We start from the raw sequence: 26,036 nt of genomic DNA on the forward strand, positions 1-26,036 counted from the left end.
ATATATATATATATATATATATATATATCCATCTACCTTAACACTTGTTCCTTTCTGTTAACCCAAATTCATAGGAATCCCATCATACTAACATTAGATTAAAAATAGTAGCTCTTACTATAAATTTCAAGTCTAGGACAGTGCTGAGTGCATCATATTTCTATGATGAAATATACTTTTTTGGGTAATGACAACTCAAAATTAACAAAGTATTAAAATTGTTTTCTTTTTATAATAATATATTTTTACAATATAGAAAATATGACACATTAACATTAACTAATCAACATAATTATTGATATTAAATATGTAAAGAAAATATCTTTTTATAATAGGAAAGGGAAAAACAAAAAATAAATTATAAATAATTTTTTGCTATGGTAAATGTATTATCTAAACTTACTAAAAAGAGATAAATTTTAAACTGCTAATAAGTAACATATTTATGGGGGAAAATAATCGCATCACTTACAAGTTCAAACATGAGTAATCAAAGCTATCAAAAAAAATAACTGTGCAGGGTACAACTTTTTCCTTGCCCAAATTATAACTCACCTGGATAATAGCTCTGTCATATTTTCTTCATTCATTCCACCAAAGACTTTAAACTTCTTTAAATTACAGACATGCGTCTTCTCATATTTTCCAAATGTGATACTCTGCACTATAGCAGGCCTTTCAAGCTTGAGAATCAGGTACTAAATATAAGAAACAAAATTAAATTTAGGGGTTCAAAATAAAATATAATAAAAAGTATACCAGAATATCTTAAAAAATAATTCTTAAAGTTGTAAAGTATATTAAAAATAATAAAGAAGCTTTCAGAATCCCCTATATTCATATATTCCCTGTATCAGGGAGGGATTTTTTTTTAAAATATGGGGCTTTTTATTTTGGTTTTGTTCTATTTTTGTTGCTTTAAGAGGGGACAGAAAAGGGAGGGAAAGGGAATATATAAGAGAAAAAATTAAAAAGAGGGACGAAAATATTCTCAATTGTTGAAGAGGTAAAGAAGAAAAGAATATATAAATGTAAAAGGGAAAAGGTGTCTCTTATGAATCTCACCCCAATGTTAACAGGACAAAAAAAAAAACATCTATACACATTCCAATGTAGCTTCTACTTGCATTCATAAAACATACACAATTTGTTCTAGTGATACAGTAAAGAATTTTATATTCTATCAGAAGATAAACTGCTGGTATTACTACTAAAAACAACTAGCATCTATAAAGTGCTTTAAGGTTTGCAAAGTGTTTTTCAATATTATTTCATTTGATTCTCCAAACAACCCTGTAAGTTAGGTGCTTTTATTATTCTCATTTTATACATAAGGCTGAGAAGTTAAAGAGACTTGCCCAAGGTTGCACAGCTAGTGTCTGAGGAAGCATGGTCTTACCAACACCAAGTCCTGTACTTTATCCAACATGCTATCTAGCTCCTATGTATATTGAGCACATACAAGTGCAGAATAGATAAATAAAACAAAATAAATTTAAGATAGTTAAATGCAAGGCACTTGGGGGTGTTATGGAAGATATTGATCTTGTATTGATCTTTGGCCAGTTGGTTATCAGTTGGTATTGATTAGGATTCCACTAAAGCTGTTAGGGCCTAGCCAATTCTAGCAGTAGATGGAATTGGCTGCAGAAAAATTACTATAAAAACCCATTTATTATTAATTATGAGAATATCAGGGAAAGGATATGGAAATAGAAATTTATAGGAGATATACTTCCCTAAAGCTAAGGTTTTTAATTAAAGCGAAGGTTTCTAACTTAATCCCAAACCCACTATCCCTCCCTCACGGGCCTTTTTTCTTGCTTGATGAAAATCAAGCCTAACTTAACTATGCTAGCTGTCTAAATATAATAATCTTACTTACTAATAAATCTATCTTAATTTATAAAACATTTATCTCCTTAAATAAATATATAAACTTCATAGCTCTCTTTCTCTCTCAGTCAGAGATTCACCTGCCTGTCAGTTTTCACAAAGTTCTCTGGTGCCACCTGGAGCTTCTGTAGAGAACAGCTCCAAGTACTCTCCAATCTTCCTTATGTATATAGATGTTTTACAAAGATATCTACCATCAAATCTTCCAAGATTGATAAGAGGAAATTTCCAACCATCTATTCCTGAGAGGAAATTTCCTAAGAGTACTCTGTTCCTAGGGGTCTCTGGAAATTCTTCTTAAAGAACCCTTGAACAAGATCTTCTCTTAAAGTAAACCTCAAACTCTTTCCTTAAGCTGGAAACCTTCTTATAAACAGCTAATTAATCTAATTAATCCTTATATTACCTCTTTGAAAAGAATAAGATTCTTTCTCAATGAAGCATTGCACTTAACTAATCTTATTCTAAAATTACAACAGAGAGTTAAAGAAAAATGAAAGTAAGGAAAATTCTGCAAAACGCAAATCACATATTATAGTTACAGACAATTACAATTATATACATTTACAATAACAAACTTGACTTCTCTTGCATCTATACTGCTGTTGGAGTTGTAAGCAGTATCTGATACAAACCTTCCCAGGCAGGTTGTGTACTTCCTGTTCTATTAAAAATTTTTATATAGATTGTATCATCGGGATTTACGCATTGCAATGATAAGTCAATAAGTCTAGTTCATATGATTACTCCTAATTGTTGAAGGTCTTTGATTCTACACTGTAATTCTCTTATATACCCAGTAGTAGTTGTATCTCCAGCTAGCACTGAAGTATACACAGGGCTAAATGGAGGATGAACAAATAGCATTTCATATGGAAATATATGTAGGTCTCCTCTGGGTCTGGTTCTTATATAGAATAACAGCAGTGGCAACACATCAGACCATTTTAGGTGTGTCTCTGTTCACAGTTTTCCAATCATGGATTTGATCTCTTTATTCATTCATTCCACTTGGCCAGATCTTTGTGGATGATAAAGCCGCGAGGCATTCATATATTTGATGTAAAACCATATCAGTGAAGTGTGTACCTCTGTCAGAATTTATTCTTGCTGCAGGCCAAATCTAGGTATGATTTCTCTTAATATTTTTGCCACAAAGTTTGCAGTATTCTTGTTAGATGGAAAAACTTCTGGCCACCTTGTCAATTGATCTACAATAACCAAGCAGAATTTACAGTTCCCAGCTTTTGGCACTGAAATAAAATCTATCTGTAAATGCTCAAATGGGGTATAAGCCAGAGGTCTTCCACCAAATGCCTTTTGTTTGAATACATACTGGTTGTATTGTTGACATGTCTGAGAAGATAAAACAGATTTTAAAGGCTATCCATGTCTTCTTCACTGAATCCACTATGCCTTGTGTGCCAAGATGACCCTTGACAAATTTCACTATAAAATGCTTAGTAATATTGGCTTTCCATAAGATGCAACCCAAACTCCATTTATTAGCTGTGCTTTAAAATTCTGTCTCCATTTCTTTGCTTCCTTCTTAGTATAAGTTTTTGCCAAATCAGTTTTATCTAATGAGTGAGAGATTTAAAATCATTTCAGGACCTTCCATTGCTGCCATGTTTGCTGTTATGTCTGCTCTATGGTTCCCTCTTGTATTGGTGGCTGAGATGGAAGGAGAACAGGTGAGGAAGAGAGATAAATGAGGTAACTCCACTCTTACTAATGGAGCCACCAATACTAGGGGACATTTGAAGGGGGTTTTCCCTTGGCTGAGAGGTGTCTAGGGCAGGTGTGCCAGTCCTCACAAGTTGGAGAGAAGGCTTCCCCACAAAATGAGATATGAGGTGACCCATTTTGATGTTGTTCTGAACTGAGACATATACAAGCCTCCCCCCTCGATCGATCAACAGCACCACAGGGGGTCTGGCTCAAAGATGAATTCAGCCAGGCAAAACTGTGATGCCTCCTTCCCTTCTTGTCCCTCAATGATTCTTAAATGCTATCTGACTTGTAAAGGTATTTAATTAGAAGTATCAGGGTGATAGGTGCGGGTAATTGATAAGGGATATTAATAAGGAAGGTCAGAGGAAGAAGGCAGCCCTAATCTCTAACCCAAGGTCCTTTACTTGGGAGGAAGAATCAGTCTCCTCCTAAGCTTCTCCTTCCCAACCAACTAATACTATGTCTAATCTATAAATTGTATCTATAGTTCAAATGATAAGGGTTTCTCTATAAGCCAAGGACTGGAAATGGAGTTTGGGGATCTGTTCCAAGACGGAGTCCAGAAATCTCCATGAGAACGGGATGAATGGTCCTGGACTGGAGAAATATGTCCACAGGCAATGATCAATGTGGCAGGAATTAGAATCCTATGGGGAAATCCTCAGGATAGCCCTCAGTTTCCTCAGAGCTCATTTTTTGCCTCTGTTCCCCTAGAGCTCTAAACCAAAGACCACCGTGCTTTGGAATCCTCCCAGAATCCTCTGCTCTCTCAACTGCCATTCTTGTCTCATGCTGCTCTCTTCCAAGATTCTTCTCCCTCATGATTTTCCTTTTGTCCTTCATTCTTACACTCTTGATATAAAATTCTTTCCACCAGTATGTGCTGGACAGTGGACAACTGATAACATTTTTGATGACTGTAGAGCAACTAAGAGTTCATTAACTACTATAGCATTTGCTTTAGTCTTCCCTGATAGTGTTAAGAAACCATGTTGTAGCCATATAAATCCTACAGCATGGCAAATACAAAAAGCATATTTAGAGTCTTCTATCCTTTGATATTAAACATGCTTGTTTCCAGGCTATTAACTCAGCAGCTTGTGCACTCAAGATTACTAGGTAGTGAGGGCAACCAAATTGTTTCAAACTCTGTAACGACAGCTGCACCTGTGAACCTTATACTGTTTCTCATAAAGGATGCTCCATCAGTAAAAAGCATCAGATCAGCATTCTCCAATGGAATATTGCTCTAAGCAAGTTGTCATGAGGCTTTTCTGCAATATTTGCCACTTTTTCACAATCATGCAGAGGTTGGTTATTTAAGGATTCTCCATCTATTGGTAAATCAGGTAACAAGGAAGCCGAGTTCAATGTGTTGCATCTCTTCAATGTGGTATTTTCATTGCCTAGCAGAGCAATCTCATATCTAGTCACCCTCTAATCTGAGAATGTCTGAGTTCTGTGTCTTAGTAACAAAGCCTCTACTTCATGTGGACACATTATTGTTAGTGGACCTCCCAACACCAGATCTGCAGCTTTTGTGACTAAGAGTGCAGTGGCAGGCACTCCCCTGAGAAATGGAGGAGCTCCAGCCACAACTGAATCTAGCTTAGCTGAATTAGTAAGCTACTGGTCTTTGCAGTGGACCCAAAAACTGTGTAAATACTCCGGAAGTCACACCTTTCCTTTGTATAAATGGAGATTTTGAACCCTTGGACTTCATCCCCCAGAAGTCCCTTAGTATTTCCCAAAATTCCTTTTAATCTCTCCACCATGTTGTGAGGTCATGTTTGTATAAGTTCTGAGGGTCCACCTCTCTCTTCCTCTCTTCTTTTGTGAGTGGAATGAGTTAGTTTAGCACCTTTTCATTCTAGTTTTTTATGTTACTTTATTATTAATAAAACATTATAAAATATAATACTTACATTTGCATATTAATTTTTAATCTCTACATTATGGCAAACCATGAAGAGATAGAATTCTACAGAATTTTTTAAGTCTTTAAGAAAAGAATAGATAGCACAGATAAGTTTTGCAAGCCACCTGCTTCTACTGCTCATTGGCTTTGGCCCTGCCCCACTGCCTGTCTCCCTCTGCTGCTTCTTGCGTCCATCTGCTTGAGCCAGCGTTCCTCACCACTCCCCACCCAGCCTACAGCCTCCTCTTGCCGTGACCGGATCCACTTCTGCCAATCTGCCAAAGTCTGCCAATCAGAGCCATTTTTTTTTCCCACAGAGGATGAAAACCCCCATCCCTTTGATTCCTTCCCTTATCCCACGTGAGTTTTCCAGCCTATCCTAGCAATTTTAAGCAAGGAGAATACAGCATGGAAAAAACAAAACTAAGCTATTCACAAGAAGGGGACTACTCCTCTGCCAGTTCTTTTGAGGGCAGAAACCAAATCAGTGGATCTGAAGTACAAATTTTGGAGATTTTGTCTCTGCCCTTCGGCCTTTTCTCCTGACCAAGAGAAGCCAGTCCTTCCTATGCAAATACCCTATTGTCCTGCCTAGTAGTTTTGCCCTTCTTTCTGTTTACTCTGTAAACAAATCCCATATAGCATCTTTTTCAGGAAAAGTGCTATTACAAAACAAGCTTGAAACCCTGCAGTTTATATAGCTAACTAGTGCATATTGGCTCTACTTGATTTTTTTTAAACTGGCAGCTTTTATTTTCATTGGCTATTTCCCATTCTGCTTACTTCTTTTCTCAAGAATATGCAACAGGTTAGACTGCTTAAAACAGAGAGCAAACTGAAATATTTTGACAAAGTTTTGAAAGCCTTAAATACTCTCAACATGCAGAGTAGAGATTCTGCCCAGTGGGTATATGAGGAACTTCAGAGCTGTGATAAAAGAAATATAAATGGATAACAAATATGGGAGGGGGGGAAGGAACTTTACTGAGATTTGGAGGTGAATTTAAAACCTTTTCAGACTCCACTGTTTTATTTGCTAACCATTTTCAGTTTCTCCCCTCCCTAAAAATGTAAGGGAGAAAAAGGGGTTTGGGGGTTCAATACTTTATAAGGGGAAATCTCCCCAATTTAGGAATAACCTCAAGTCAAAACTGACTTTTATGGAAGTTTATTTATAATTAAGAAGAGAGAGAGGAAATAAGAATCTAACACAGTAAGTAAATTGCTATGATCCTCTAATTAATGCAGGTCGATCTAATTAACCCTCAGCAGAGAGTCAGAGGGCCAGAGGCCAGGAGCTTTGCTTCATTCACAGTCTATTAAGGAAGTTCCTTAAGAAAAGTTCAGGAAGATTCAGTAAGTCTTTAAACTCACCACCTCCAAAGACCAGAAGAGCTAGAAGACCTCCTTCACCATCTGCCCTCTTCACCAGAAACTCTCAGCTGACTAAGGACCTTCTCCTTTTAAAGGGGTCACTAATGCGTCACTTCCTGTGCCTCCCTCCTAATTTACATGTCCACTCACAATAGAAGCTCCTCATAGAACCCCGGGGTGGGGTGGGGTGTTAGTTGAATCTGATTCTTTACTCACTCTAGCACACATGGGTTGGGACCTACCAGAATTTGGAGGTGCTCTCACCTTTGGTGACTAAATCTAAAGATGGGCAGTGTAGATTTTATCTAATTATCACAAGAGTAAACAAGTCTATTCCAATTGGAGGAAAGGATTTTTTTTATTGCACTGCCTGTTACCTTGTCATTTGCTTATATTGTTGTATTTGCTTATTTCTTTAAAGTTTAAATTTTTTTAACTTATCTGTATTAATGTAATCAATACTATTTTGTTACATGATTCTTTATTTTGTACCTTTGCCCTATGACTGTACTGACGAACATATCATTATGAAAGCCCATGAAGATCTTACTCAAAAAAAAATTTTATTTTAAGCTGTAAAAGCCTGTAAGTCGACCTGATCTATTGAAGTAACATGTTGCTTATACAGCCTTTTATTTTGCCTTTGTTAATTGTGATGATGGATGGACTCCATCAGAACTGGTTATATTTGTATACAACTTTGGAGAATTTAATGACTTAAGAATTAAAATTAATTTTAAGGGGTCTTTAAAAATGACTTTGAATGTCTAATGCCTTCTAAATAGATATTTTTACATATGTATATTTTATAAAGAATTTTGCATTAAAGGTAGAGAACCAAAAAGAAATTCCTTCCAAAATTTTCATATAAAGCAGAAAGCCAAAGGAGATCCTGCATTAACACTTTAGTTTAATTTACTTCCACCAGAACAATCTAGATGTCTTGGTGATGTTTTAAGACCCCAAAAGGTTTTCAGCAGCAGTATAGAGATTTCTATTTTTCTAGGCTCTTCTGCAAAACTTTGAAATAATGGCAGTAATAGGCTTTGTTAAAAATATCTTTGCCAAGGTTGAAAGATTTGCTACATCTACAGAATTTGTGACAAGTATCCATCAGTTCATAGGTTTTAAATGTCACACAACAACTCATGTGAATCCTATTACAATATTTGGGTTTGTTTGCTATTGTTATTAACTGGGTTATTGTGAATTTGGGGGATTTTGGTACTTTTTTGAATGTACATTATCTGCTATACTACTGTTCTTTATATCAAACTATTACTTTGTAAAAAATCATTTGCACTCACACAGTGGATCATGTCCAAGTTAAAAAGGAAATGGATCTCATTTTTGGTGATGATCCTTTGTACTCTAAATCTCCTTGGTTGACACAGTGTGTCACTAATTCTAAGCTATGTATTTTTGATTTTTAAAACACTTTTTATTATTGTTTTTTTCCTTGTACTTGCAATATAGTATTTGAGTACTTTAAAGTACACATGATCAATATTAATCTATTTTTTGATTTTGTAGTAATACAAGTTCAAGATACATCTGTTCTAATATTAATGCATACCCAAAAAGCTTTAAACTATAAAAATAATGCCACTGATTATTTTTAAAAATTGTGGGTCTTTGCTTAATGATTCTAATTCCAGGTGAAGGAAATATAAAAAAGGCCACTGCACAGTGCCAAAGAAGCACAAAGCTAACCTGCATAGTGCCTATCGAGGACAAGGTCAAAGAGACCAACCAATCCCAGTGGGATTGATTTAATTTTGAGCCAAGATAAGAGGAAGTGAACTTGTTTGGGGTTCAAGGTTGCGGTTGTTTTGACATGTGTCAAAGGCAGTACTTCCCTGAATCCCATCAAGCATCTCACTATGGCTGCCATCCTGGCTCCTATAATCTAGTCCCTTTCCATCTTTCAGTGTGGCAAACTTTCTGTAGTCCTGGCTACTGACTGGGTAAGTGCATAATTACATAAATCACTTTAATTGGTCCCTGATTCAAGGACCTGTTATAGGTTTGTTGTTCCTTCACTTAGATTTTTTAGACATAAGGTTTTGATATTTTATATTTCATCCATAAATTATTTTTTCTCTTTTATTTGGATTTTTAAATGTTTTTAATTTCTTTTGCAAATTGATTCATATACCTCATAACTCAGCTATGCATCCCTGAGTGATCCCCATGTTTGTTGTTATCCACCTCAGGGGGGACTATTATTGTTGTGAAATTTGATTTGAATTTGAGTAATTTTAGGATGAGAAACTTGCTACTTCCCAGAATCCAGAAGACAAGCCTGTTTGGAGAAGGTGCCATGAACATGCCTGCAGAGACCACATGCTGAACCAAAAGATCCATATTTGAACTTTGGGGTGTGAAACTGAACTATTTGGGGGACCGGGGGTTGAGAAGCATTTGTTTTGAATGGATACTCTTCTGCCAAAGGGGACTGCCCCCAAACTGGCTTTTTGTCAACCTAGCAATCATTGGTTTTATTCTCTTTTCCTTTTATCCAAAAATTATTACAATTTTTTTTTAAACCCTTAACTTCTGTGTATTGACTTATACGTGGAAGAGTGGTAAGGGTAGGCAATGGGGGTCAAGTGACTTGCCCAGGGTCACACAGCTGGGAAGTGTCTGAAGCCGGATTTGAACCTAGGACCTCCCGTCTCTAGGCCTGACTCTCAATCCACTGAGCTACCCAGCTGCCCCAATTATTACAATTTTTAAGTTATGTTTTCATGATCCACTGAGGAGACTGGTCTCCCAGAGGATCACATCACAGGAGTTTATGTATAAATGGAGATTTTGAAACCTTGGAATTCATCCCCCAGAAGTCCCTAGGAATATTTCCAAAATTCCTTTTAATCTCTCCCCCATGTTGTGTGGTCACATTTGTATAAGTTCTGAGGTCCTGCCTCTCTCTTCCTCTCTTCCTTCATGAGCGGGCTTAGTTAGTTTAGCACATTTTCACTCTAGTTTTTTATGTTAGTTTATTATTAGTAAAACTTTATAAAATATAATACTTAGATTTTGCATATTAATTTTAATCTCTACACCTTTCATGCAAATGCAAGACAAACGGTTTGTTCTAATCAGGTATTCTTAATGAAGGGGCTGACAAGATGGCTTCTTTCAATTTTGCAATTGCTGCTAAATGTTCTGTACTTAGTTTCTGTGGCTCTGTTACTGTAACTCTTGTTAACTCTGTTAGAGGTTTGGTGATTTCCCCATAACAAGGTATCAACTGCCTTCAAAAGCCTGTTGTTCCTAAAATAACCCTGAGTTGCTTCTTTGTCTTTGGTGCACTTAACTTCTGAATCTGCAATTCTTTTCTCAGAGATGTATCTTACCCTTCTGCTAATACAAATCACAAATATTCAACATTAGGGAGACACCACTGGACTTTTGACTTAGAAATTTTGTGTCCCCTTTTGAATAATTCCATTAGAAGGTGCTTGCTATCTTTCTGGCATGCTGCAGTAAGGGAGATGCTAACAGCAAGTCATCCACGAAGCAGATCAGTCTGCTCTCTCAGAATTCTATACTTGCCAGGTGTTGTGTTAAAATTTGGGGAAAAAATGTAGGACTTTCTATGAACCCCTGGAGCAAATGCATTCGTGTATATTGTAATCCTTTCTATGTAAAAGCAAAGATTTTCTGGGATACTTTATGGTTTGGGATAGAAAAGAATGCAGAGCATAAATCCACCACCATGAAATATTTGGCATTGCTCAGGATAGAAGAAATTATGGTGGAGGGACTAGGTACCCCAGGATTTCTCTTGACTACATGGTTGTTGATTGCTTTTAAATCATGGACAAATATGAAAACCAGTCTTCCTTTTTCTCACTGGCAATATTGACATGTTATACTCAGACTTACAAGGGATGGTGATCTTTTGTTTTATCAAGGACTCTATCACTGCTATTATTCCTTCTATGGCCACTTTAGATAATGGATATTGCTGTATTGATGGAGCTGGACCACATTTAGTTGTAATCTTTACAGGTACTACTGATTTTAGTAATGCCACATCAGTGGAAGATGTTGCCCACAAAGCTTCTGGGATATCTGTTGAAATTAAATTGTATAAGTCTGATTCTTTTGCACTGCTAGATCTTCTAAAAATAACACTGGGAACAAAGTTAAAGACTCTTCCTATAGTTCCAGAGAGATATCACCATTAGGGGTAGACACTATGGTTGCCCTTAATTTGGACAATAAAATTCCTCCCAATCAAATTTATTAGGGAGTTTGGCATCAATAAAAAGGAGTGCTCAACAGACAATGGCCCTAAAGAAACCATCCTAGGTGGCAGCTTTTTCTCCTCAAAAAGGGTCCCAGAAATTCCTACAACTTGCATTGATCCTAGAGTATTGCATTCTGTGTCAGGTGAATTAATTAACACCAATTTACAAGCTCCCATATCTAATAAACAATCAGATGGAATTTCCCACTTTCAACATGACATATGGGTTCAGTGCTGTTTGGGGGAGAGTGAACTAGAATTATTGGAGTCATTAGTTCAGGATCAGAAAACCTATATTCATTAGTCTATGCTTCAGTTTCTAAATTCTGTGTTTCAAATATTGCATTTTCAGTTCCTACAAGTTCCATCTTCCCTAGTAAACCTTCATAATTGACCACTATGCGCCCCTTTCTGGGATTCCCGTTTCTGGGTATTTGCATTTAGCACTTGGGAATACTTTGGTCATTCACCATTCTTTAGATAATTTTGTGCTAGATTTAATTCAGCTTGGATATTCTCCTGGTGATTATATCTATTCTGGTATTTGTATTTCTATAACTATTGTTATACTGAAAGAAGTCTCCTCTAAAGCCATTCCCATTCTGTCTAAATATTAGACCCGAATATCTGCAGTCCCTCATTAGGTGTCCCTTCTTCCCACACATGTAACATTTAGGTCCCTGTGCATTAAATCTTCTTGGTGGTCTATATTCCCTAACAGCAGCCACAGTTGTCTCTTGTTTTTCAACTTTGTTTAGTTTTAATTTTAGATCTTGTATCTTCCTTCTCATTTCTTCTACCAATTCATTATTCCCTTCCTCATATCTTTCTTTGTCTGCATTAAAAAGATATCTAGTCACATGCCTTAATTTGTCTGATTCCATAGTATTCCAGTCTGGGGATTGCATCTTGAAATAGTTTTTCACTATAGGACAAGTATTTTTTTGACAAATTGTCTCCATAAATGACGTATGTCTCCTTCTTTCAATATGTCAAGGTCTATGGTACCATTCTCCCATCTCTATAAGTCTGTCCATAAATGCAGAGGGAATCTCTCCACTCTTCTATCTCAGTTTCTTGAGTTTTGTCCAGGTCCCTGGCCTGTTCAAGAATTCCTGCATTATTTTTACAACAGCCTGCCTCACTTTGACCAATTTTTCATAGTTCTGTTCACTATTCATACACCGTTTTGAGTCCTGAGTAGGCCAATCAGCTATTTTGTAATCCTGGTTGGTTTCCCTAATTATTTTTTTCTTTTTCTCTCTTTGTGAGCAATTAATTCAACAAGTAAAAACTCAAAGTCCAGGTAGGTAGGATCAAACTGTTTCACTATTTTTTCAAACTTCTTGATGACTGTCACAGGTTCCTCCTCAAAAGGAGGAGTACCCTTCTTAAAACTGTCCACGTCCACCTGAGTACATGCCTTATGATGCCTGATGTTAATTAAATCATGCTCAGGTGTTAATGTGGGAACTTCACATAGTGGGAGGAAAGTGTCAATATTCTTGGTCAAGTCAATGGTTTCCTTGTCTAATTTAGTGCCTTCAAAGTACTACTCCATTTTGCCTTGTCTTAGTATTACAATCTCCAAATAATGTGGTCTCATATTGTTTTGACTCTCCCTCAGTTGTTTCTTTCTCCTAATCTTCATTTAAGATGTAGTATATTAACACTTTCATCATTAACCCTGAGAGCACTCCACAATCACTTAGTGGTGTTAGCTTCAAAATATCTAGTACTGTCAGACATCTTATAAGATGTCCAGCCCTGACTTTGGGAATGGGAGCTCTATGATATATCCAGGAATCCTTTTAATGAAAACCTAGGTTATATTTCCCAGATTCATGTTGTTCATGAGCATGATTCCTTTTAATTACTTTTACTGCCTTTATTTGTATAAACTTTCAGGTTCTTATCCTTATTTGGCTTGCCACTTGTTATGGTAGATATTGATCTTGTATTGATCTTTGGCCAGTTGGTTATCAGGGTATCTATCTTCTTAAAGAACCCCTTGAACATTCTTCTTTTAAGATAAACCTCAAACTCTTTTCTTAAGCTGGAAACATTCTTTATAAACAGCCTTGTTCTCTAATTAATTTAATTAACTAATTAATTCTTATGGGGGGGCAACAATAGAGAGAATCAACAAAAGATTCCTGTAGAAGATGATACTTTGTTATATCTTGAATCAGTCAGGGGCTTCTATGAATAGCTTGAGAAAGTGCTAAAAGAATATGTATCTTGCCTAGGTTCAAACCCGGCCTCAGCCACTTCCCAGCTGTGTGACCCTGGGCAAGTCACTTGACCCCCATTGTCCACCCTTACCAATCTTCCACCTATAAGTCAATACACCGAAGTACAAGGGTAAAAAAAAAAAAAAAAAAAAAAAAAAGAATATGTATCTTGGAATAAGAGGAATAAAGCACAAGGAGAAGTAGGATACAATGCCAGAGTAGTTTGTAAGTAGGGAATTAGACTGAGTATATTTGGGTAATACCAAGATCTAGTATGTGTGGTCACCCCTACATGAGATTGAAGTGAAAGGAAGTACTATGTCATGGGACTTAAAGAAATTGAAGAAGTAAAAGGGTTCAGAAGCTTGAAGGATTTGTACCTGGAAGAGATTCAACAGTAAAGCAATGGACTAGTATTCCCTAAGGCACTTCCAAAATTACATCTGCTTAACATGAAAGATAGAATAACAAGGTGGTGTGGACAGACCAAGAAAATACCAAATGGGGTCAGGAAAACTCAGACACAACTAAAGTGACTAAATAAAAACATGTAATACAGCTTGGCTTTTCTTCAGGATGTACTGCTGTGAATCTACTTAAGTTATTACTTCAACTTTAATGGCCTAAAGACCAAGCAGTCCAGACAACTTCAATCATTTGAAAATAAGCAAGATTATTCATTTTTAAGGTTTTAAAGTTTCAGGTTCTAACAACTCTCTTAATGAATTTCTTGAGCTCTTCTTTGAGAAGTTAAAAATTTTAGATGAAATACTCAGTCATGAAGTGTGAATAAAATATTCCTACTGTGAGAATTAAATGAGGCAGGAATACAGTCAAAAGAGAGCCAAGTTTGATCTGGCCTCAGACTACCGTATGTGACTCTGGGTAAGTCACTGAATCCTGTTTGTCTCAATTTCCTGATCAGTAAAACAAGCTGGAGAAGGAAATGGTAAAAGAGCACTCCAATCTCTGCCAAGAAAACCCCAAATAGATCACAAAGACTCAGATACAACTAAAACCAATGGCACATTAGCCAAAAAATTAAAAACTAAAACTACTTCAGTATTTATAGCATAAATATCCTTTCCTGCATTGGTAACAAGTACAATAGACCAATTAACACCTATAAGTGCCGAAGAGATTCAAAAAAGAAACAAACATTTATCAAATGCTTACTATGTACCAACCACTAGGTTTCTATTCATATAAAACTGATAATAAAGTATCGCCAAACTTTGGTCAAGGGAGAAGAAATTTTTTTCCTAAAAACAACAAAAGACACTAAGCATATTTATGTTGATCTGTCAAGATACAGAAGTACAAGCAATTTTCAAAGAAATAAAGGAAGACCTAAGTTATATAAATATTTAATGCTGGTAACTGGCTTGCTCCAATACAGTAAAAAAGATAATTCTATTTAAATTATTCTATAGACTTACTGCCATACAGAATTATAAAAAGGTTTATTTCATATAATTTAAATAGCAAAATTCACATACAAGAATAACAATATAAGAAGGCAGCTAAGTAGCACAGCTGGTAAAACATGGGACTTGAAGTCAGAAAGACAAATTCAAATTTGGCCTCAGACTTCTAGTTGTGTGACCTTGGATGAGACATTTAGTCTCTGTGTCTCAGATTCTTCAACTGTAAAATGGGGACAATAAAAAGCACCTATGTGACAAAAAGAATCAAATGTGAGAAAAAAATGTAAAAAGCTTTATACACCTTAAAGTGCTACATAAATATTTGTTTGTATTATTATTAGCTATTAAGAATATTAAAATGTATGTTTTTAAAAAAAGGAAAATGCTGGAAATGGCAAGCACCCAAAAAAAAAAAAAAAAAAGAATGACTATATCTTAACAGGAAATTACTTTGTTAGTGATACAAGAGTCTTCTTAAAAACAGCTGTCTCCATACAGACTATTGTCTTGTAGCAAAGGTTAACATTTATACAAAACTAAATTTTAAATGAAAAAAACAAAAACAAAAACAAAAACAAAAACAAACCAAGTTGATGCATATAAATTAATGGTTGATTAAAAAAAATGGGCAAAGGGATGGATAGCAATACTAATTAAGCAATTTTGTACAGAAGTTATTTCTACTAGATGTAAATTGCTATAATACAACCAAAAGGAATTTTAAAATACCTTCATCAGAAAACAATTGATCTCTCTGCCCAGCAGAAAAGGGCAATACCAGTTTAGAATATAAACTCTTTTATGAAAATCTTATAGAGAAGCAACATAAGGGCAAGAGCAACTGAAGAGCAAATAAAGTATAAAAAACAATTTTGCCCAATTATATGCCAAAAAAACCCAATAACTTGGATGAAATGGATACTTAAAAAAAATACTTAAGATTAACGTAAGAAATAAATTATTTAAATAACTGTTATCAAAAAAAGAAAATTAACAAGCCACAAATAAACTCCCAAATAAAAAACTCCATGACCAGATGGATTTTGAAGTATATTCTATTTTTTTATGTGAGAGAATGCTCAAAATCATTAATAAAGAAATGCAAGTTAAAACTACATGAGGTTTTACCTCATAATCCAAAAATGGCAGAGATGAACAAAGATGGAAATGGTCTTCTTTGGGAAGAGTTGTGAGAAGATAGATACTGATGCATTATTGGGGGTGCTATGAATTAGTACAACCATTTTGGAAAGCAATTTGGAATTACACAAGTAAGGTGATTTAAAGTACATAACCTGGAAATTCTATTGAGGTAATTGATAAGAAGAAAGTTCTCTTGTGTGTGAAAATAGTTATAGCATCACTTTATAATAGCACAGAGTGGAAACTCCGACTGGAGAATGGTTAAATAAACTATGGTACACAAATGTAATGGAAAAGTACTTAGCTGCAATGTAAGAAATGACAAATGGTACTACATGGGCAGAGGTAGATCTACATGAACTAAAGTAGAATGAAATAATCAGCCAAGGAAACAACATGCATGATGACTACAACAATATAAACTGAAAGAATAATGGCCCAAAAGTCAGGTGTAAATGTTGCAAAATTATAAAGAATAAAAGACTTCTTCTTTTAAGTCATGTTTATTCTTTATAATTTTGCAAAAAAGAAGATACTCTCACATAACCCCTCTGCAGAGGAGGAAGATCCACAAGCACTGTATATATTTTCAGACTTTTTTGATGTATTGATCAGTTATTTCTGTTGATTTCCTCTTCTTTTTTCTTTTTATTTCTAAAAAACAACTTTGTTATATGAGATGGCTCTTTGGGAGGGGAAGGAAGAAAGCTAATGGAGAAAATAAAAAAAAGATTTTTTAAAATTTAAAAGAATATCAACTACTCAAAAAATTTATTTTCAATATTATATAAACTGTTTTTTAAAATGAGAAAAGAGGAAACCATCCCAAACTTAATAATACAAATGTGGTCTTAACTGAAAGAGTAAAAGAAAGGGTGAAGTTATCAAGATGCCTGTGTGCTTTACTGTGTTATGTATTTTACAAATTTTAATCTCATTTCATCCACCAAAAACCCTGGAGGGCAGGTGCTATTATGTTTCTTATTTTAAGTTGAAGAAACTGAGACAGAGGGTAGGTATGACCTGACCAGGGTCATACAACCAGTAAACTTTTGAGACCAAGATCTGAACTCAGCTCTTCATGACTCCAGGCTCAGCAATCTAACCACTGTGCTACCTACTTGCCTCAACAAAAAGAAAAAACAAATAGAAAAAACTCTGTTAATATCCCTTACGACACAAAAATAATAAGTAAATTTAGCAAAGACGCTACAATACTATTTACAAGATTATACAAGTAGGATTTATACCAGAAATGCAGGATTAGTTCCATTCAGAGAAAAATATAATATACTAGATAACAACAATATTAAAATCCATATGATTATATCAAAAGATTCTAAAGCATAAAACCTAACAGTACTAGAAATGCTATTATGAAATAAGCCAAGACAAGAAATTGAGGGAACAACAACAAAAATAAACAACTTCCTTTTGAGTCAACAGTCTATTTAAAGAACCCTAAATATTAACTAAAAATTAATTGAAACAATAAATTCAGCACTAGTAGGCCATAGAAGAAATCAATCTAAACCAGTGATGGGCAAACTATTCCCTAAAGGCCAGATCCAGAGGGTAGTTTGCCCATCACTGCCTTAAGCAATTCCCTAATCACATGTAGATGTAGGGGCGTAGAGATTAGGGAATTGCTTAAGGCAGTGATGGGCAAACTATGGCCCGCATCTGGCCTGCAGGGAATAGTTTGCCCCTCACTGACCTAAACCATTATCAATGGTTATATCTATATATCTATAAATTGTACATATATGTGTGTGTATGTATGTATATATAAATGTATTTTTATATGAGAGATAATATTTGCAGCACTTAGCATAGTGTCTGGCATATTGGTAAATTGTTAAATAAATGCACATTTATTTCCCTTCCCTATTACCAACCAAAACCATAAAGAGCCTGAGAAATTCCATTCAAAATAACTACATAATATATAAAATATTTGAAAATCAATCTACCAAGACACAGACAAGAACTACATGCCAACAACTATACGATACTTTTTATAGAAATGAAGAGGGACCTAAATAATTTTAAGACTGTTATTCCTCATGGGTAAGTCATGCCAAAAAATTTTTAATTATAATACTATTTAAGTTATCATAATAAATGTGATACTAACATGGTGAACTCGCTCTAAATGACAATGAATAAGCCCATCAATTATTTAATATAGATGTACAAATAAAGTCAGTGCTTAGTGAGAATCTCAAAGAATCTACCACGATACATCAGCATGGACTAATGACAAAGATGACCTTCATCATCTATCAAGCCACTTGCTGTAACTGATCATAATGTATGTAAACTGAATGCCTTTTTTTTTTGTGGGAAAATTAGAAGTTTAAAATAAAAATATTTGTCATTGTACTCAACACTGTTCCCGTTAGTAAGAACAAAATAAGCTAGTTGTCCCCCTCAATATGCAACTTGTAAAAGAATAAAATAACTTGAGAACTGTTATAACCATTTGAAATATTCAACAATTAAATGAAAACTTAAATGGACATTAATTTTCTTCAAATTAAAAAAAATCCCTCTCTATTAAATATTGATTTGAAGAGAAAACTATCAGATCAGTCTAAACTGGCATAATCATGGACAAAAAAGGCAATTTAAATAGCAAAAGAACACAAAGCAAAAAGGCCTCCATCCAAAAATAAATGAAAACATGATTGATCTGTAAGCATTTAAAATAAGTTTTTACTGATTATTTTTTTACATCATTACAGTTTTCCCTAGGACCCTTCTCTCTCCCAGAAACAATGCTATATATACCAATATTAAGCTTTTTATTTATTTTAAAAAACATTTAGTTTTTAATCTTGAGTTCCAAATTCTCTTTTCTCCCACTTTCCCCACCCATGAAAATGGCAAGCCATATGATACCCATTAAATATGTAAAAGTATGAAAAACATATTCCCATATTAACAACATAGCAAAAGGGAAAAAGAAATGGAAAAAACGTGCTTTGATCTGTACTCAAGAGTTCATCAGTTGTAATTCATATCATACTTTTTAGGAAGGAAGGGAGAGAGGGAAGAGCATAATTAATCAGAACAATGGAAAAAGTCTAAAAATGTGGAATGTGCAACATCTATCTTCTCATACTCTTCATTTAAGTACTTTCTGATTTTTATAATTTTGTTACATTCAAATTTGACTTTTGTGTGTGATTGTTTTTTCTTGGCTCTTGCTGCTTCACTTTATATCAACTCATAGATCTTCCTATGCTTCTCTGTATTCATCACATTCATCATTTCTGTTACATTTCTGTTACATTTTCTACCACAAATATGTGGTTACAGGGCTTTGTTCTTATCAATGACTTCCTTGAACTATGGGCTCAATAATGGACTCTCTGAGTCAAAGGGGATGGACATTTTAATCACTTTATTTGTACAATTCTAAGTTGGCAAGTGTTACTATTAATGGATAGGAAAAATTATTACATTTGCTTTGGAGGAATGCTTTCACTTCAGCTGGAAGAAAACTTGATAAAATTATTGTTTCTAAAGATCAGCCAAATGCTTAAATAAGTATTTTCTTCTACTTTAATTACAGGGCAGATATTTTTCTAAACTGGGAAACATTATTTTATAAATTTATTAAGTATAGTACTCTTGAGTTCTTTTCCATAAATATTGGCATATGAGGATGACCCTAAACTGAATTATTTAGGGATCAAGTTAAAAAACAAAAACAAAAAACACCACATACAAACACACCAACTGTTAGAGGAAATTTCCATATAAATTATGTTACAAAATGAATTTGCTTCATCTTTGTTATCAGCAATGAGAAAAATGTCAATTTCTTCTTTTAGGTAACTATCCTCAGCAGTACTCTGGCACAAGAAAGCCAGCATATTTTGCAATAATATAGAAATGCCTTACCCTTTTGCCCCATTACTATCAGGCAATTTTATAAAGACTTTTCCCTTTTAAAACATTGTTTTTCACAAAATTATTTTTCTAGCAACCTGAAAATCTATGACTCTCTCATATTTATTGATAAAGTGATTGTCTTTATAACATATAGTGTATCCAAGTAACAAACGGGGCCACACTTTAATAAACAATTACTTGACAATTTCCATTTCATCCAGACACCAAATGGTTTTTAGTAACAAATCCAATACGATTCTTTTATATTTCCTTTATTTAAAAGTGTCAATAACTTGGAAATTTTCCTTTGATATGGCATTTTGATCAATAAGTCTACAAAGCAAAACATTTTTCCAATATCAGTTTTAGTAATCTTTCTACCATGTTATTTTTAAGACCAGTCAAACCTGCTTTGCATATGACTTGCCCAAGCACCATTCTGACTATACTGATAGCTTCTGGTAGCATCAACATTTTTAGCTTCAGATGAGGTTTTGGTAATTAGTAATTCTGTAAACATTATTATACACAGGGAAGCTCATTACACTGCCTTAATTGTAGCTTTAAAATTTGTTTTTGTTGAGAGGAAAACACTTAATTTTTCTTAAATTTCTAAGGAAAATTCTTTATTTTATTTGGATAAAATACAAGCTGGAAAATGTAGCATTTTTTAAAAAGAGATGAAACATTGCTACAAATTAGAGAATACCTAAAAATAGTAGAACACCTATGAAGGTTTCAGCTAAAAAGCTATTGTCTAGCATCCTATTAATACATATTAATGGGAGAGATTAGGTTTAGATCAACATCTCACACCCTACACCAAGATAAATTCAGAATGGGTGAATGACTTGAATATAAAGAGGGAAACTATAAATAAGTGAACACAGAATAGTATACTTGTCAGATCTCTGGGAAAGGAAAGATTTTAAAACCAAGCAAGAGTTAGAGAAAATTACAAAATGTAAATTTAATGGTTTTGATTATATTAAGCTAAAAAGCTTTTGTACAAACAAAAACAATGTAGTCAAAATCAGAAGGGAAACAACAAATTGGGAAAAAATCTTTATAACGAAACACTCTGACAGGGGTCTAATCACTCAAATATACAAGGAGTTAAAGCAATTGTATAAAAAATCAAGCCATTCCCCAATTGATAAATGGGCAAGAGACATGAATAGGCAATTTTCAGGTAAAGAAATCAAAAGTATCAATAAGCACATGAGAAAGTGTTCTAAATCTCTAATAATTAGAGAAATGCAAATTAAAACAACTCTGAGGTATCACCTCACACCTAGCAGATTGGCTAAAATGAAAGAAGGGGAGAGTAATGAATGTTGGAGGGGATGTGGCAAAATTGGGACATTAATGCATTGCTGGTGGAGCTGTGAACTGATCCAGCCATTCTGGTTGGCAATTTGGAACTATGCTCAAAGGGCTATAAAAGAATGCCTGCCCTTTGATCCAGCCATACCTTTGTTGGGTTTGTACCCCAAAGAGATCATAGATAAACAGACTTGTATGAAAATATTTATAGCTGCGCTTTTTGTGGTAGCAACAAACTGGAAAAGGAGGGTATGTCCTTCAATTGGGGAATGGCTGAACAAACTGTGGTATATGGGGGTGATGGAATACTATTGTGCTAAAAGGAATAATAAACTGGAGGAGTTCCAGGTGAACTGATGCAGAACGAAAGGAGCAGAGCCAGAAGAACATTGTACACAGAGACTGATATACTGTGGTAAAATTGAATGTAATGGGCTCCTGTACCAGCAGCACTGCAATGACACAAGACAGCTCTGAGGGATTTATGGTAAAGATGCTACCCACATTCAGAGGAAGGACTGCAGGAGAGGAAACATATAAGATAAACAATTGCTTGAATGCATGGGCAGAGGCGGACATGAATGGGAAATAGACCCTGAACAAGGACACATGTTACAACCAGTGGAAATGTGCGTTGGCCATGGGTGGGGGGAGAGCAGGGGGTGAAGGGGAAAGTAGGGGCATAAAGTATGTAAACAGATTAAAAATGAATATTAATAAATGTCTAATAAAAGAAAAAAATACATATTAAGTATCCTTACAACTAATTTCACATAAAAACTTATTCCATTGTCACTTGTGGAGTTTTTGTCAACTTAATTCTCATTGCCAACTACTTACATACGTAATAATTTGATGTTTCTTAATTCTGATCACATTTATTTTGCCTCCCTTGATTCTTTTAATTTCACCCTAAGATAATATCTAGGCTGCACCCCTCTGTGTACCTTATCCCATGGTTCATCTCCCAAAGATAATAGAAATACAATATATATTTGCATCTGTCTCCCACAAGATGGGTTTTTCCAACAATAGAAATCAATGTCAGAGGAATTCAAAACTACAAACATGCTGTAAAACTTCCAACTAAAAAATGAATGACTAAGATACTATCCATAGAGTAACTGAGATAAAATGCCTGAAATGAGTCTCAAAAATTTTCCTAGGCCCAATTTCACAAATATTGATTAATTAAACCTTATGAAAAACCTAGAAGCCCAGATAGGACAAAATGTCATTCAAAATTTGCTAGTCAAATCAAAGACATAGTATCTGAGGAAGATAAAATGCAAAAATCTTTCTAGGAAAAATAGAGAAGATAAAGTTTGCTTGGCTTGAAAAAAGGCAGAAAGCTTCCTGAGAACTGCTACAGAAGGTCAGGATGAATTAAATGTCTAAATATAATCCCTACTTTCTCTAATTCATAAATCTAATATAGGGTTCACAAATTCTTAAAGCCAGATATATTTTTTCTTTTCTTTTTTCCTAAATTACTCTGAATCATTTGGAAAACACATCTCTAAAAAATATTACACTTCAAAGCTTTAAATATTACATATATGTTAAAATTATCGAGGGAGAACCCCCAAAGACGTTGTTGATTGGCTAGTCTGGTTTTGTGTTAAAACTATTTGGGTTACTCTCCTCCTTTACCCTGAGGGCTTCAAGGAGTTTATCCCTGTAATGGTATTGAGAACAGAGATGGACAGGAATCAGTGTTCAGATAAAAGACTTCTTGGGGTATGGTAATGATTGTTTGCCAAGGCTTAGTGAATGGCCTGGCCCCCTCAAATTCCTTACTGAGCCCAGCTCACAGTCAAGAAGAACAACAATGGCAGACAGATTAGTTTGACTTAAGGGAAGCTTAATAGAGTTGTCTCCCCAAATTACCCCTCACACCCTTAATCTTTTTTTCAGGTATTCTAAAGGAGATTTAATCTGACTGCATATCTCTCAAAAGGAGGTAGTTTATTTTAACAGGTTCAGAAAAGGGCTAGGATAATGGATCAGGAAACCCTATTCTAACACACAGGAAGTTTAGAATCTCTGTGGTACAGCCAAGTCAATGGCTGTGGCTTCAAATGATCTTCTTCCCTCCTCTATACTGACAGCTAACCTAATCTAATGATAGGTTGCAAGTGTCTTTCTTTAGTAGGCACAGAGGGGGACCAAGAATGTCTTCTGGCTGGCTCAGCAAGGCTTCTGGGTCAAAAACCCCTCTAGCTGCTGTTGATGTCTAGTCAGTCTCTTTGTTGGTTATTTAGGAGAACACAGGAACACTTTCAGATCTTCTACGCACAAGGGAAAGATTGGGAATGCCTCAGGTATCCAAATATTGAATCCTGAGGTGAGGTAAAAGTCCTCCATCCAGCACCAAAGCCAGAGACGAACTCCCTCCTCCCGTTCTATTTCCCACAAGCCTCTGTTGCTCCTTCCAACTGTCACTCCTGCCCTTCAAGCTTTTTTGCAATGTTCCAAAAATCTCCTCTCTGTGCCAAGCTTTTCCTACATATACCAGACCCACATTTTTATATCTTAATCAAAACTATAATTTGAGAAAGTGAAAAAAACTCTTTTGATGTCTTTGATTTTTCTCCATCTGTGGAACTTTAACCTCAAATATTCTATCATGAAAATTATTCATCATATATTTATATATCGAATATATAATACTGTTGTGGATCAAGGGAAAGGGGAATGAAAGAGAACATAATTTCTTTGGATTCAGAGGCAGAAAAAACAGTAGAGGTTATCGGTCCAAATCCTATACAGAGACAGGCATAAAGAAGTGACTTGTTACAACAGTCCAAGACAAGATTTGAACCCAAATCTAACCTAAATCTTCTTGACTCCAAGTCTAATATGGAAGATAAAATAACTATTTTGGGAAACTGACTATCTAAAATCCTGAGAGTTGATAGCTGAAGTCCTCTGACTAGAAGAGATCATCCACTGAAGGATAGGAAATAGCCAGAGTGAACCTATCAGCAAAATATGATTCCTCATGACAATTCTACAGTTTTTTTCAGGAACTCATTTCTGTAAACTACCTCTAAAATATCATAATATTTCATTAAATATTCATAATATCAGTTAAACTAGTTAGTTTGAGCAATGATTTCCTAACATTATCCCAATGGGTATTTACACACCCAAATAACTGTTTTAAGAAAAAAAGACAACATGCCAGTTTTTTTATGAGTGAATGTTTCAAGTACCTCTAAAATATCTTCTTTGGTTATCAGATTATTTCAAATTTGTTAGTGCACAGAAAATAAAACGAAGTTTCCTAAGTAGTTTGGTAATGTATTATCAGTGAAAGATCATTTCAGAACTGATGCAGAGTAATTATGCAGCTAGACAACTGTGGAGCTCGGTTTAAGGAAATTAGTGTCTCTCATAATTTCAGCATTGTTTTTCCTGCCAATTAAACCTTTAATCAGGGAAAACAAGATGATATTCAGAATTCAAAATATTATTCCTAAAACACGAGAAAGTTGAACCATTGTACAAGTACTCTGTAGAACTTTCAATTTCAGATTTCAAACACAATTTAAACTGCTTATTGCAGAATTTTAAGTCAAATATTAAGGAAAGCTTAGGAGAAAATTATAGGCTTCTCTCAAATCTGCATTAGTGTTACTTCAACTTATAAATGAAATTTTCTAGGCTCTAGAGTATTCTAGAATACCTTAGTACAAAATCTTGAAATTCTGATTTCTTCTTCATAATTCAAGACTAATCTCAGGGAAAATTAAGAAAAAAAGACTAGGTAAAAACTGACAAGGAGCTGTCTGTAATGGATTATTGTACAACTGCAACTATATCAAAGGAAATGCTTTAAAATGCTGTAAAAAAAAAGTAAAAATGTTGACTTTCTGGAGAATAAGAAAACCACTTGGTAGGCTCTGATACTTGGTGCAAACTTTCAGGGCCCCAACCAACTGCTTAATACTAATAAATACTAATGAATTTCAAAAATGATGCACACTTATATCGATAAAGGGAGTCAAGTTACAATAATATCACAATTGCCAGTCTCTATTCCCTAAAAAAGTCACTTAGGGGACCAGCTTATATTCTAATTCAATAATTATTTCTGTAGGAAAAACAGACCTCTTATACCAATGAAAAACTCAAGCAATTGGATGTTGTTCGTTTGAATTTTGTGAAAATGAAAAAAATAACTCGAGTAAATTGCCACCAGGAGGGCACTGTTTAGGGATCAGTATTCAGAATTCTGTTCCACACCATCTATATCAGCAAATAGTTATAATAGAAGGATAATAATTCACATTTTTATGGCACTTTGAAGTCTACAAAGAAAAATTCTCACAACTCTTTTCAAATATTACCCCCCTTGTAGTGCAACATTTAAATGATCATAGGCAATTATTAAATTCCCTCCCAAACAATTCGCCTCCACAATTTCAGCCTCTCTCTACTACTTACAGTGGTAAGAAAAGAAAAAAGAAAAGAAGTCTGAGCCAAGTAATTGTGGCGAGAAGTAGTCACTCCATCCCAAGGTTTCTGGTAGAGAGGACAAAATATTAGTGCAATGTTACGTATGTAAGACTTAGATTTAGAGAAAGCAGATTTCAAAGGTTTCCGAGCAGATAGAAGAATCCCAAACCCTAAAATATTACCAGGGAAGTTAGCCCAGGAGGGGATGGGAGTTGCTCAAGAATGAAATTCTGAAAACACAAAGGGAATAATTTCAATGAGGAAGAAAAATGAGACTTGTCTGAAGAGACTGGTATGGATACATAAGGAACTCTTTGACTCTCTTAAGACTTAAAAAAGATATACTGAGAAGATGG

The 26,036-nt window shown here is 34.8% G+C and overlaps 1 protein-coding gene across 1 annotated transcript in view; it reads right to left on the bottom strand.

The window, feature by feature from the left end:
- Positions 1–26,036, bottom strand: part of MKLN1 (muskelin 1) — a 240,632-nt gene that overhangs the window by 163,959 nt on the left and 50,637 nt on the right. Inside the window, exon 3 of the mRNA XM_044679015.1 lies at positions 556–698. Within this exon, the coding sequence (XP_044534950.1) occupies positions 556–698 (143 nt within the window). The remainder of the gene's footprint in view (positions 1–555; positions 699–26,036) is intronic.

The sequence above is a fragment of the Gracilinanus agilis genome, chromosome 5, assembly GCF_016433145.1.
Source record: "Gracilinanus agilis isolate LMUSP501 chromosome 5, AgileGrace, whole genome shotgun sequence".
Lineage (NCBI taxonomy): Eukaryota > Metazoa > Chordata > Mammalia > Didelphimorphia > Didelphidae > Gracilinanus > Gracilinanus agilis.